Below are 14,754 nucleotides of genomic sequence, written 5' to 3'. Positions count from 1 at the left end.
ATTCACTTTTATTACTCTATGTAGCAATATGCAGTACAAATCTTTCTCTGACAATTAACATACTTATCACCAGAAATGGGTAAACACATTTAAAAAAAATACCAGAACATTACTGATAACATATAAATTCTCAAATCAAATATATATACTGTATATAAACAGAAAAGGGATAGTGTGCTTGTCGGCATGCTGCCTTATGTTAGCAGTGTGTTCTCGGTGTTGTTTTATTAAAACGTTTCACCTGCTCCTGCTTCCGACTCACTGGCCCATCATTATAACGATCCTCCTCTGATACAGTCTTCACCAAGGTTACATAATAGCTGACACATTATCACCCCAAACAATCTCATTTCTATAAGATACTAAATTGTTCCACTGCTTGATTCACAGTTTTTGGGGGGATTGCAATGGTCCTCTTGATTGGTCTTGTGATGCTGCTATGATGTCATTATTTGGGGCGGCAGGTAGCCTAGTGGTAAGAGCATTGGATTTATAACCGAAAGGTTGCAAGATCTAATCCCCGAGCTGACAAGGTACAAATCTGTCGTTTTGGCCCTGAACAAGGCAGTTAACCCACTGTTCCTAGGCCGTCATTGAAAATAAGAATTTGTTCTTAACTGACTTAGGCAAATAAATGTGATGTTTATTTCTATGGCTCTGATCCAATGACTGTATATCCATAGAGATTAGTATAATCACTAATCACTAATTCTGTGTATAGGTCTGACCTATGTGTACTTAGTATTAATTCCAGTCATAGCATTGTTGAACACTAATTTCTGATTGGCATTCTAGAGCATGCATTATTTCCCTTTATACAACAAGTGGGTCTAATCCTGAATGCTGATAGGTTAAAAGCGCATTCCATCCTGTGTCTATTCCACAAGTTACCACCGGCTAAATCTATGACGTTAAAATGCCTATTTACTCTGTTCCATCTGGCAATCTACTGTCTCATCAGCCCAGGCAGGGAAGTTAAACTTAAAAAGCATCTAGACATTATCTCAAATTTCTTTTAGACTAACATTTAGTTTTCAACAGAGGAGATTTGTATAAACCTTACTGTCTGTCTCGCTGACATTTGCAACATTGTTTCAATATCTCCAACTGTCCCATAGTAATGAATGTGTAAGGGTCGGGATTTATTTTGTTCAACCTGAGTAAGTCTGACCACAAGTCCGAGACCACTATGATGACACACCAAATGCATTTGATGGATCCTTTTTGTCTTCTTCTAATGCCTCTTAAGGGGAAAGTAATCCAAATGTAACGGAAAGCAATCAGATAACATTACTGAGTTTGGGTAATCTAAAAGTTACGTTAATTATTACAACTTTGGACAGGTTACTAGTAACTGTAACAGATTACATTTAGAAAGTATTCTGCCAAACCCTGCAGGTAACCAGTCTCTGAAGTGGGACTTGAACAGGAAGACTATAGTCCAGGTGGTGACATCATATTTACAGTTCGGTGGGTGAGGGACGCTTCTAGCACCGTGACTAGAGTAGTGGTAGAACTGCCGACTCCTGATGTCACAGGTCCTTGGTGGTGGGGGTTTGATCTATGTCTAATTCTCTCTCTCCATCAGTCTCTCATTCTCATTTGTGAATTACTGTAAATAAAATATAAAAAGACTCAAATCTATTTAAAAAGAAGAAGAAAAGAACAGCCTTCATGGTCTAATGATGCTGTCATGATGTCATATTCACATTTGGGTATGATCTTATTCTGTGGTAAAGTCATAAGTGATGTCCCAGCAGCCTCCACAATCCTATGTGGAGGGTGATGTGACACGGGCTAAGTAAGCCTACAGACTCTGTGGTTCTCTGCAGGGATGTCATTGGTTGGGGCTATCGACTGGAGCGCTTACAGCTGCTCCAGGCTGTCCTGCAGCTGGTGGGCACAGCTGGCCAGGTCCATGTAGAGCAGAGCAGAGTAGACATCCTCCAGGCCTGCAGCCGGGCCCTGGCTCCACAGCCGCAGCATCTGGTATTGCCGTTCCATGGAGCCTAGGCCCGGCTCCAGATCCACACGCTCCAGATGTCGGTCGGGCACAGAGAGCAGGCGCAGGAACTCCTTCCAGCGCCGCAGAGGCACCTCCTTGATGATGGCGTACAACACCTTGGCGGGCCAGCGCTCCTCCTGGGTCTCCTGTCGAGGGACTAATGAAGAGAGGGGAAAGGTGGGGAAGAAATAAATTATTGAAGTGTTCAGGTGAGCAAGGTGATGTGGTGAATATTCAATCAAAACTGGTATCAGGACATTATGGTATGAGGAAACCATATTGTTCGACTGAGGAACAGAAAAAAAGGAGAGCGAGGCAATCTGAAAGGTACTGTTATAGGTGAGAGAGATTCTTGAAAAATACAATTCTACACATTTTTACTAATTAATGAAAAATAAATAACTAAAATATAGTCGTTGCATAAGTATTCACCCCCTTAAATATAGGGTCTTCAAAAACGTTTTATTCAATGTCGTCTAAAATGAGAACGGTAACCCCTATCCATGAATACAGCTGGGGATCTTCCAAAACACAACCCAGCCAAGCCGCACTGCTTCTTGACACAATGCACCAACACCAATGTGTTGGAGAAAACACCGTACACCTGGTGACCGTGTTAGTGTGCACTGCGCCCAGCCCGCCACAGGAGTCGCTAGTGCGCGATGGGACAAGAACATCCCTTTCAGCCAAACCCTCCCCTAGCCCGGACGACGCTGGGCCAATTGTGCGCCGCCCCATGGGTCTCCCGGTCGTGGCCGGCTGCGACAGAGCCTGGACCGAACCAGGATCTCTAGTGGCACAGCTAGCACTGCGATGCAGTGCCTTAGACCACTGCACCACTTGGGAGGCCCATACCATACAATCTTTGGTGCGATTTAGTACCATATATGAGCATATCGCCATAAAAGGGCAGGTCATATGTCATACCCACGAGCCCATTTCAAGATGGCTGCGACTCAAGAAGCCAAAACTATACAAATCTTGAACAACGTTGATATGTGTTGAAAGAGAAGACTCACAGACGATAGGGATATGTTATTTGTCAGCCTGTGACCTACCATTGTCGCTTCACAGCCCAGAGAGTTGTTTTCACTAAACATCAAACAACTTACAAGGTAAGCAAAAAACAGTTACTTTGTGAGTGCTTAATCTTGTGTGATCTGAACTGTGCCATTCCTATCTATGTTCTGACCATTTCCTTATCTCCCAGGTGTTTTCTTTCTAATGATACCAAGTTCACGCATGTCCTTTTGACATAACTGCTTATTAAAATCAGTTACTTTTGGGTATGTCTATTTAGATGGAAAGCTACATTTTTGCCATTACATTTAAGAGGCTTTAGGCAAGCCTAAATTAGTTCAGAAGTAACATTAGCCTTAACAAATCACAATACGTTATATGGACTCCGAGTGAAATAATAGGGGTTGAAATGATTGAATGACTACTCTTTCCTCTGTCCCCTATACATACAACATCTGTAAGGTCCCTCAGTCAAGTATTGCATTTCAAGCACAGATTCAACTACTATTGAGTAGATCGTGGACAAAAAAAATGACACATCCATTTGAATCCCACTTTGTAACATAATAAAATGTGAAGAAATCCAAGGGAGGTGTACACTTTCTATAGGCACTATAAGTATTAGAGAGTGTGGGCGAGATTCCACCAAAACTGGTATCAGATCATTTTTTGGGATGAGAGAAAACACTGTGAGGATGTGTTTTTAGGAGTGATAAATGTTTGTTTTTTCTAACAACATGAACATATCTCTGTCTAGTCTGTGTAAATTATGAGACCTGGTAAGTGTGATGCTAATAGTTTAAATAACAAAATGCTTGCTAGAAATAAAGGTATTTGCACACTATGCAAAATCCCAGTTCAATTCATTTGTTTTTGTGAAGGAAGTCTCAGTCTGGATGGGAATGACACGTACCCTGAGCTACACAAATGCTCCATAACCTTACAACGACACCACAGGGGAATTCTGATGTTGACAACCATGAGCAATCTTCACGTAAACTAAACGTGGGCATACTGTTTCATCATAAAGAGACGTAAACATGGGGTTTTGACTGAAATATCAACAAGTAAACCTAACATTTGAGGTTAGAACCGGGTGGAAAGACTGGGGACAAACCCTTACTCTCACAGTGCTAAAACTACGCTAACTAATGTCACGCTTATCAGGTGCATATTTTCAGTGGATTGGATGTTGGAATCAGAGTGTAATTTGTAAGATGGATAAGGCAACACGCTCAAATGTTAAAGGTCAAGCATCTGGCTACTTCTTGGTATCTGATTTGCCATTTTCTCTGAGGCTCGGCTTATTTCTGATTCATATCATCAAAGTTTCCCAGTTTCCACCTACACATGCATGCCACCACCACGTGGCTGACCAGAGATAACTTTTACGCTGACACACTGAGGTGTTAAAGGAAAGGCGGTTGTTTTGATTCTGAGAAACACAACAAACCACAACAGAGATGCTGCCCACACCAGGAACAGGAACAGGAACAGGACAGGTAGTAAGTACTATGCTGTACACACTACTCAGAAATGTGCTTGGTGGGATGCCAGTCCTATTTTATCTTAAGAGTACAGGGACTTTTGCTTCAGATTTTTTGAAACATTAACGTTATTACAATATGTCATATACATTTATTATACATCCAAGCTTCTGAAAACAACCTTAAGTAGTACTACTGTAGCTTGCTAGAGAAGCTGAAAGCAACAAACTACAATAAAGACTTACTTCTGGGCTCTCTGGCTGGCAACAGGGGTGTGACAAGGGTGTGATACTCCGTCTTGGCAGCACTGTGAGAGAATGTAGTCATGGGAATACCTTGAGTAATATTCAGTGTCTTGGAAGGGACAGGCAGACAGACAAGTCGTTAGCATCTGTCTGGCTAAGCAGTGCAGAAAAGCTTCCATACGCACATACAGTATATGTATATGGTAACATATCAAAATAGATACAAGTCATTTTCTAAACTAGATAAGTACTTACAGCTTTAAAATCACTGACTTTGTAATTAAAGAGGATAAAGACAAATTATTGGAAGAAAAAAAAGACCTATTGATGTAAACATTGTATCCAGAGTAACTTACAGTAGTGAGTCCATCAATTTTTCTGACTCCCCCCCCCGTAATGTAGTGCACGTGCTAATAGTGCGCGTAATGCACGTGCTAGTCAGGATTGGTCTACAGATAAATAAACATGTATTTTTCTCATGTTCTTTATCGTTTCTCACTTGCTTCCTTTCCCACACTATCACTGATCATGATCCAAATAACACAAGAAACTGATACTTACCAGTGATGTTGGGCCATTTGGCTGACCTGTTGGAGTTAAAGACAGACTATCAGCGTTTCCCCCACCAACTGTTGCAGTGAATAACTTGTAAAGTGTATTCACATCAGATCTCTTTAAGATTTAATATGAATAATTATAATTACTGCTAATAACAGTTGACCCATATTTTCATGTAAACCAAGTATTGCATTCAACACTTCAAAAAATAAAATAACTTTCTATTATATATGAATTGCTCTAAGGGGTTCAATCTCAGTAGGCCATTGATAAGCCAGAGCCCACACTGTCAAATGGGTTACTGGATAGTTTATCATTACCATTGGCTGATGTGTCCCTTGTAGGCAACTGGAGGTCCTTTTCAGGGGTCTCACAACAGCCATGTCCCATCCATCCACCCTTAGTCAGGACAAGGAGACCGGCAAATAACAGAATGGTCACCAGGACAACCACAAAGACATACCCGATGGTCAGAAGGGGATCTGTTGAGGATATGAATAAATATAACCTCCAGTGGTGTTTTTCATACCACAAAAACAACTGAACTATGTGACTACATTTAAGGTTCAGAAGAATGAAGGGGAGAGAGCAACACGATTAAACTAGAGCACCATTTGTTGCATGGAGGAGAAATGTAAGTTACTGTAAAAAAAATGTACATCATAGAATTTGTCAGTATGATGCACTAACGCTGTCGATAGATTCATGCTATCAATTCAGCGGCAATAGTGCCAGATGATTTGGACAGCAACATGAACATGATGATACTCTTACGGAGGTGCAGGGATAATTCAGATGGAACTGTTAGCAGGCATATACGTGTGCCTGTGTCGGGGAATACAGGACGGCTTGGAACGCTGCTCGTCCAATCAGCATCCAGGATTTCAACAAACAATTTTAGAATTGTTAAAAGGTAAGGTTGTCTGACCATTAATGACAGGCGCTGTGACAGGACTACAAAGGCTTCATGAGGTGACTGAAAGAAGGATCTGTGGAAGCCAAGTTATTGGTGGAACTCACAATGGACTGGAGTGATGCTGGGGTTGGGTGTCAAGGTTGGGAGTCTCTGAGTTGTAGTAATGGTGCAGGAGGAGCAACATTCTGTATATTTGGAACAGTCTTTACTGAAACATGAAGACAGAAAAACTCAAGGTCACTCACATTAAAACCAGAGGGGATTTCCCAGAAAACGCTGTCACCTTGACATTCAAAACAATTGTTTTATACGATACCAACAACACTAATGTATACATTTCAAGACTGGACAAGGGAAAGTCAGATGGAGCCCATGTTTAGAAAACTTTCAACAAAAGGAAGGTTTAGATACAGATGTTTTTTGTATGTTGTGCTTTTGCATTGTTCCCAATCCAGCCTAGAAGTTTAAACTTCCTCAATCTTAGTGTCACAACGATTTTTTACTTAAATCAGAGGAATGAAAATAAATATTGTATCTGTGACAAGTGGGCGTGCCTTTAGAACATGGATTACCAGAAACACAAGAGTACCTCAGAAACATAGAAGGGATGTTCAGGAACTTCAGACCGTATAAATCTGATAAAGCACCACTTTGAGAGGAAGTCCTCAACCCACTGACCTCAATGCATGTCATTACAGGATCTGATTGATCTTTCAGCAGCATCCAACAAATAACTGTGCTCCCTTAGTTGACGTCAGCAACAGAGCATGTTAATTCTCTAGTACACTGGATTAAAACCCATGGCTGAGTCATTTCAGGGAAATGAAATCCACATCGACAAAAACTGTGGGTTTTGAGAGGTTATACTGAAGATGTTCTCTATATATTGCACTACTTTTGTAATTTTTTAAAATGTAACCTTTATTTAACTAGGCAAGTCAGTTAAGAACAAATTCTTATTTACAATGACGGCCTACCCCGGCCAAACCCGGACGATGCTGGGCCAATTGTGCGCCGCCCTATGGGACTCCCAATCACGGTCGGATGTGATGCAGCCTGGATTCAAACCAGGTACTGCAGTGACGCCTCTTGCACTGAGGTGCAGTGTCTTAGACCACTGTGCCACTCGGGAGCCCTTTTGATCAGGGCCCATATCAAAAGTAGTGCACTATATAGGGACCAAGATGCAATTTGGGATGCACAAAGGTCTCAATGTGAAACACTGTGGATGTGTCTGAGGTACTTTGGCAAGAATACAAATTTGATTTAAAAAATGTTCTAGGATGTTCCATGGTCATTGCCTCTGTCGAAATGTGATGGGTTTGTGAGACTAAAGACATGTGTGAGCACTACTCCTTGGCACTACAGAATATTGTATTGTCAGAGCTAAACAGAAAGGGTGGTGCGTATGCTCAGCTTACTAAATGTATAAATATTGTAGAAGCTGGAATCTGGTGGTCGTACGTTTGACATTTGAAGCATTGCAACCCATTTCTGGATTTCTTTGGGTAGTAACACTTCATGCAGCCACATTCAGTGTCATTCTTGGGCTCACAACTCTTCACCACCATTTGAGAGGCTAAGACACAAAGACAAAGCAAAGACACTGTTTCAGTCTCACTCCTATCACATAAACACACACACACACACAGTTGATAGAAACAGTTCTAGCAGTGTAAAATATTAAAATTGTTCTCTTTGCACACTGCGTGTGTGGTTCTGCTGACAGAATACGCTCACCAAGTCACACACCATAAATAAGCACACAGATGTTCTTCACACAAACATGAACACGTCTGAAAAATAACTGCAGCACTCAGTGCATTATTAGACTGCAGTCCATACAGTAGATGGTCACGTAAATAGGAGTGAAGAATGCTTACCTCTTTCATCACATGCTTTACAGCGTTTACAAGCTACATCATAATTTTGTATTGCAGTGAATTCTTTGCCCGCAATACATTTTATGCATTTGGAGTTTCCTTTTTCAATGTGAAAGCCTGAAAGACATGTTGAAATAAAGTGCAATGTATATGTATCTTTCGCCAAGTGATGCACAAACATTGTATTATATGCACTGTAATGTTTCTCAATTTAACTACGGTCTTACATCAAGATTGTGAACAAAGCTGCGACAATACTGTATACACCAGGGGTACTCAAATACTATCGGAGAAGGTTCGGTCACACAAATGTCCTAGGTGACAAAAGTCCGGATGGATATTGTAATTTATCAGCGTAGTAACAAACCCCCACCTCACAAACCATGCATCCCCAAATTGTTCAAACTGTTTACCCCACTCTTGTTGGCGGTGATACAATTTTGCAGTTTTAAAGTACATTTCTTGCAATTCTACACATTTTGCCATGGGGTGGAGAGAACATTTTGCCATTTTAAAGCTGGAGTTCTTAATGGTGAAACAGCCATGTCTGTTTGCAATACTACAACACCAAAGAAATTACTGCAAACAACGAACACCTCGGACATCATTGCACGAGCGATAGAAGAGCACAATATGTACTACTTTTTTAAAATCATGCTGCTCCTCAGCTTCTTCACACTACTGCGGATTCCATCTTTTAAGTTTCCGGCAATTCTACACATTTTGCCATGTCTTGTGTGTGTTCATATGATGCAAATAGCTCTGTCAGTAAATGACATAACAAGAGGAAAACTGCCCATGCACTACCAAATTTCAAAATTGTACCTACTACTACAACTCTCAATAGCAGAAAGTTGAAAGCCCGACTTAATTTCAAAAATAAATAAAAAAGTTGGGACACGCGGTCCGTTTTGACACCATTCTGGGTCCGAATCCGAACCGCTGTCAGCCTATTGAGTGTGGCTGGTATACACTATACTGTAGTGTAGTTCGGGACTAACTAGTTCCACTTCTGTTCAAGCTCAGATTCTAATTGTGTTACTCAGTGATGTTTACCTGCTGGACATTCATTGCAGGTACTTTCCGGGTTATTTTTTAGCATCTCCTCAGTGCAACTCCGCACAGAGTCAAAACAGGCTAGTGTCAACACCTGGCAGACAAAGGAGAGACAGAGGTTTGTCATTAGTGATATGCCATTTGTCCTTGAGGAGTGCATAAACTGCTACAGCTTACAATGCCAACATACTGATATACACTTCCAAAATACATTTATGTGCATTTGGAAATTACCTCACTAATGGCCCACAATTAAAGGGGCATTGTGCAGGGTTTTAACCTCATATTCATTATCTAAAGCACAATACCAGTGTCTACATATGAGCAAACGATATGTGATAATTAGGAATACTTAATAAGATTTGGCCAGTCAACACATTTAGAAATATTGCCTTCCACTTCACAACCTTGCTAACACCTATGACAACTATTATCACCAAATATTAAATAGTAAACATTTCGAGCATCGTCATAAATAACCCTAAACCTAATCCATTGACAGTAACATGAAATAATTGTCTGTCATTATATAAATAAACTGCCATGATATCACTTTACATTTCCGTTATGATGCAGTTACATAAGCATTATGACAGGCCAATAACAAAACAAAAAAATGTATCCAAATTAATGTAAAGCAGAATGTGAATTTCCAATCAAAGTAGAGGAATTTTAATGAACATACAGAAATGAGAATATACAGAAATTAGATTTAGATAATAATTGCGTAAATACTTACCAACACATAGAACCACATTTTGAAAATAATTTAAAATGATAAAATGTAGCCAGTTGTTTGCTTCTCTCATCTGAAATAAATGGATGTACTCAAATCAATCATAAAACAAAACTTAAGATCAATATTAAAAAGACTATAGCCAAAAAATACAAAATACAAAATGTTTGCAGCATTCTAGCTAGCCATATGCCAATTTCCTAGTAGAAATTTGAACAAAAAAGCTAAAATGGCTCTTAAGACGCTGTGATGAGTTACAAGTAGGTCAAAGGAAGTCTATAGTGTCAGCTCTTTCAAGACTTCAGAGAACTGATAAGGCAACAGGAAACTCAGTCAGATAAAATACTGGTTTCCATTGCTGGTACAATCATACGTAAGCAAGCAGTTCTATTTAAGTCTGTAAAGCTGCAATTTACTGTACATTGCCTTCAAAAAATATTCACACCCCTTGACTTTTTCCACATGTTGTTGTGTTACAAAGTGGGATTCAAATTGATTTTTTTGTCAACAACCTACACAAAATACTTTAATGTCAAAGTGGAAGAAAAATTCAAACATTTGTAAAAAGAAATATGACAAATAAAACACTCATATCTTGATAAGATAAGTATTCAACCCCCTGAGTCAATACATGTAAGAATCACCTTTGGCACCGATTACAGCTGTGAGTCTTTCTGGGTAAGTCTCTAAGAGCTTTCCACACCTGGACTGTGCAGCATTTTCCCATTTTTATTTTCAAAATTCTTCAAGCTCTGTCAAATTGGTTGTTGATCATTGCAAGACAACAATTTTCAGGTCTTGACATAGATTTTTCAAGTAGATTTAATTCAAAACTGTAACTCGGCCACACAGGAACATTCACGGTCTTCTTGATTATCAATTTTCATGCCGTGAAGGAGGTCTTCGTGGGCAATTCTCAGCCTTGTCTCAGGGCAGTAAGCTGGTGGTTTCAAGATATCCCTTGAGTGGTGTGGGGCTGTGCTTTGGCAAAGTGGGTGGGGTTATATCCTGCCTGGTTGGCCCTGTCCAGGGGTATCTAACGGGGCCACAGTGTCTCCCGACCCCTCCTGTCTCAGCCTCCAGTATCTATTCTGCAATAGTTTATGTGTCGGGGGTCTAGGGTCAGTCTGTTATATCTGGTATAATTCTTCTGTCTTATCCGGTGTCCTATGTGAATTTAAGTATGCTCCCTCTAATTCTCTCTCTCTCCCTAGGGCCATGCCTCAGGACTACCTGGCCTGATGACTCCTTGCTGTCCCCAGTCCACCTGGTCGTGCTGCTGCTCCAGTTTCAACTGTTCTGCCTGTGGCTATGGAACCCTGACCTGTACACCGGACGTGCTACCTTGTCCCGGAACTGCCGTTTTCGACTCTCTCTCTACTGCAACTGCTGTCTCAAACTATGAATGCTCGGCTATGAAAAGCCAACTGACATTTACTCTTGAGGTGCTGACCTGTTGCATCCTCTACAACCACTGTGATTATTATTATTTGACCCTGCTGGTTATCTATGAACGTTTGAACATCTTGGCCATGTACTGTTATAATCTCCACCCGGCACAGCCAGAAGAGGACTGGCCACCCCTCAGAGCCTGGTTGCTCACTAGGTTCCTTCCTAGGCTTCTGCCTTTCTAAGGGGAGTTTTTCCTAGCCACCGTGCTTCTACATCTGCATTGCTTGCTGTTTGGAGTTTTAGGCGGGGTTTCTGTATAGCACTTTGTGACATTGGCTAATGTAAAAAGGGATTTATAAATACATTTGATTGATTGATTTGGCCTTGTGTTTTAGGTTATTGTCCTGTTGAAAGGTGAATTGATCTCCCAGTTTCTGGAGGAAAGCAGACTGAACCAGGTTTTCCACTAGGATTTTGCCTGAGTTTAGCTCTATTCCGTTAATTTTTTTAACCTTGAAAAACTCCCCAGTCCTTAACAATTACAAGCATACCCATAACAGGGCTGGCATGAGAAAGAATCCGTTGATCGGGCCTTTGATTTCCATAGGCGGGCACGTTTTTTCAAATAACTGCAAAGCTGCTGGGTTTTTCAACGCTCAACAGTTTCCCGTGTGTGTCAAGAATGGCCCACTATCCAAAGGACATCCAGCCAACTTGACACAACTGTGGGAAGCATTGGAGTCAACATTAGTCAGAATCCCTGTTGAGCGTTTTTGATACCTTGTAGAGTCCATGCCCTGGCGAATTGAGGCTGTTCTGAGGGCAAAATGGGAGAGGGGGGTGTAACTCATTATTAGGAAGGTGTTTTGCATATACAGTTGAAGTTGGAAGTTTACATACACCTTAGCCAAATACATTTAAACTCAGTTTTTCACAATTCCTGACATTTAATCTAAGTAAAACTTCCCTGTTTTAGGTCAGTTAGTGTTATAATCACCACTTTATTTTAAGAATGTTAAATGTCAGAATAATAGTAGAACGAATGCTTTTTTCAGCTTTTGTTTCCGTCATCAAATTCCTAGTGGGTCGAAGTTTACATACACTCAATTAGTATTCGGTAGCATTGCCTTCAATTGCTTAACTTGGGTTAAACATTTCAGGTAGTCTTCCACAAGCTTCCCACAATAACTTGGTTGAATTTTGGCCCATTCCTCCTGACAGAGCTGGTGTAACTGAGTCAGGTTTGTAGGCTTTGGAAATATGGAAATATGGAAATTTGGAAATATGCTTGGGGTCATTGTCCATTTGGAAGACCCATTTGCGACCAAGCTTTAACTTCCTGACTGATGTCTTGAGATGTTGCTTCAATATATCCACATAATTTTACTGCCTCATGATGTCATCTATTTTGTGCACCAGTCCCTCCTGCAGCAAAGCAACCCCACAACATGATGCTGCCACCACCCCTGTGCTTCACGGTTGGGATGGTGTTCTTCGGCTTGCAAGAATCCCCCCTTTTCCTCCAAACATAACGATGGTCATTATGGCCAAACAGTTCTATTTTTATTTCCTCAGACCAGAGGACATTTCTCCAAAAAGTAAAATTTTTGTCCCCATGTGCAGTTGCAAACCGTAGTCTCACTTTTTTATGGCGGTTTTGGAGCTGTGGCTTTTTCCTTGCTGAGCTGCCTTTCAGGTTATGTCGATATAGGACTTGTTTTACTGTGGATATAGATACTTTTGTACCGGTTTCCTCCAGCATCTTCACGAGGTCCTTTGCTGTTGTTCTGGGATTGATTTGCACTTTTTGCACTAAAGTACGCTCATCTCTAGGAGACAGAATGTGTCTCCTTCCTGAGCGCTATGACGGTTGAGTTTTCCCATGGTGTTTATACTTGCATACTATTGTTTGTACAGATGAACGTGGTACCTTCAGGCGTTTGGAAATTGCTCCCAAGGATGAACCATAGTTGTGGAGGTCTACACTTTTTTTTCTGAGGTCTTGGCTGATTTCTTTTGATTTTCCCATGATGTCAAGCAAAGAGGCACTGAGTTTGAAGGTGGGCCTTGAAATACATCCACAGGTACACCTCCAATTGACTCAAATTATGTCAATTAGCCTATCTGAAGCGCCTAAAGCCATGACATCATTTTCTGGAATATTCCAAGCTGTTTAAAGGCACAGTCAATTTAGTCTTTGTAAACTTCTGACCCACTGGAATTATGATACAGGAAATTATAAGTGAAATATTCTGTCTGTAAACAATTGTTGGAAAAATGACTAGTGTCATGCACAAAGTAGATGTCCTAACCGAATTGCCAAAACTATAGTTTGTTAAAATGAGTTTTAATGACTCCAACATAAGTGTATGTAAACTTCCGACATCAACTGTACGTAAAAAATTATACGTAGAGTGTCCCGCACATGCGCAAGCCCTCTTTGACCATTAGCTGTCGGGAAGAGAGGTCCAGTAAAAGTCAGATCCGCAGCAGCTCTGTAAATTATAAAGTCAATCTCAATGTGACTTGGATTTAAAAAGAATAGCGCAGACTGATGCTAAAAAATATGTTAACACCAATCCAATGCTTTTAAACTTTAGTAGTACAAAAATAATCAAGTTGGCTTCTGAGTGGCGCAGCGGTATAAGGCACTGCATCATTGCATCTCAGTGCTAGAGGCGTCACTACAGACTCTGGTTCGATTCCAGGCTGTATCACAACCGGCCATGATTGGGAGTTCCATAGGGCGGCGCACAATTGGCCCAGCGTTGTCTGGGTTAGGGTTTGGCCGTCATTGTAAATAAGAATTTGTTCTTAACTGACTTGCCTAGGTAAATAAATACTTAAAAGTTTCCCTGTTAGCTTGTGATAACTAGCGATACACAAGCTAGGCCTATTTGAAATGAATCTCCTGGATGCATTTACCTGCCAGATTCAGTAGCTTGAAAACCTCCCAAAAGCTTGAAAACCCAATTCGATTTTTGGTTAAAGTTAAAGATGCTAGCTGTGCCACTAGAGATTCTGGGTTCGAGTCCAGGCTCTGTCACAGCCAGCCCGCGACCGGTAGACACATGGGTCAGCCCACAATTGGCCCAGCGTCATTTGGGTTAGGGGAGGGTTTGGCCGGCAGGGATGTCCTTGTCCCATCGTGCACTAGTGACTCCTGTGGCGGGCCGGGCGCAGTGCACGCTGACACAGTCACCAGGTGTACGGTGTTTGCTCTGACACATTGGTGCGTTTGGCTTCCGGGTTAAGTGGGCATTGTGTCAAGAACCAGTGTGGCTTGGTTGGGTTGTGTTTCGGGGGACGCGCGGCTCTCGACCTTCACCTCTCCCGAGTCCGTACGGTTGTAGCAGCGATGAGACAAGACTGTAACTACTAATTGGATACCACTAAATTGGGGAGAAAAAAGGTAAATATGCATTATGCAGAAATCGATCCACCATTTCCTGGTTG

At 41.2% G+C, this 14,754-nt stretch overlaps 1 protein-coding gene across 2 annotated transcripts; it reads right to left on the bottom strand.

Annotated features, from left to right (window-relative positions):
* Window positions 1-1,027: 1,027 nt before the first annotated feature.
* On the bottom strand, window positions 1,028-10,199 carry LOC112215958 (tumor necrosis factor receptor superfamily member 1A). 2 transcript variants are annotated; one of them, XM_024375487.2, is made up of 9 exons: window positions 9,910-10,199; window positions 9,171-9,264; window positions 8,115-8,231; window positions 7,696-7,810; window positions 6,336-6,439; window positions 5,636-5,797; window positions 5,319-5,344; window positions 4,758-4,866; window positions 1,028-2,162 (listed from the first exon to the last, which is right to left on the bottom strand). In XM_024375487.2, the coding sequence occupies exons 1-9, from the start codon at window positions 9,925-9,927 to the stop codon at window positions 1,867-1,869; spliced, it is 1,041 nt and encodes a 346-aa protein (XP_024231255.1). In that variant the 5' UTR covers window positions 9,928-10,199; the 3' UTR covers window positions 1,028-1,866. The 2 variants fall into 2 exon arrangements, with proteins under 2 accessions (XP_024231255.1, XP_024231256.1); XM_024375488.2 differs by having other exon boundaries at window positions 4,758-4,819.
* Window positions 10,200-14,754: the final 4,555 nt, after the last annotated feature.

Source organism: Oncorhynchus tshawytscha, linkage group LG16 (genome assembly GCF_018296145.1).
Source record: "Oncorhynchus tshawytscha isolate Ot180627B linkage group LG16, Otsh_v2.0, whole genome shotgun sequence".
NCBI classification, from domain to species: Eukaryota; Metazoa; Chordata; class Actinopteri; order Salmoniformes; family Salmonidae; genus Oncorhynchus; species Oncorhynchus tshawytscha.
The sequence above is the reverse complement of the archived record's forward strand: the minus strand, read 5'-3'. Positions and strand labels throughout refer to the sequence as shown.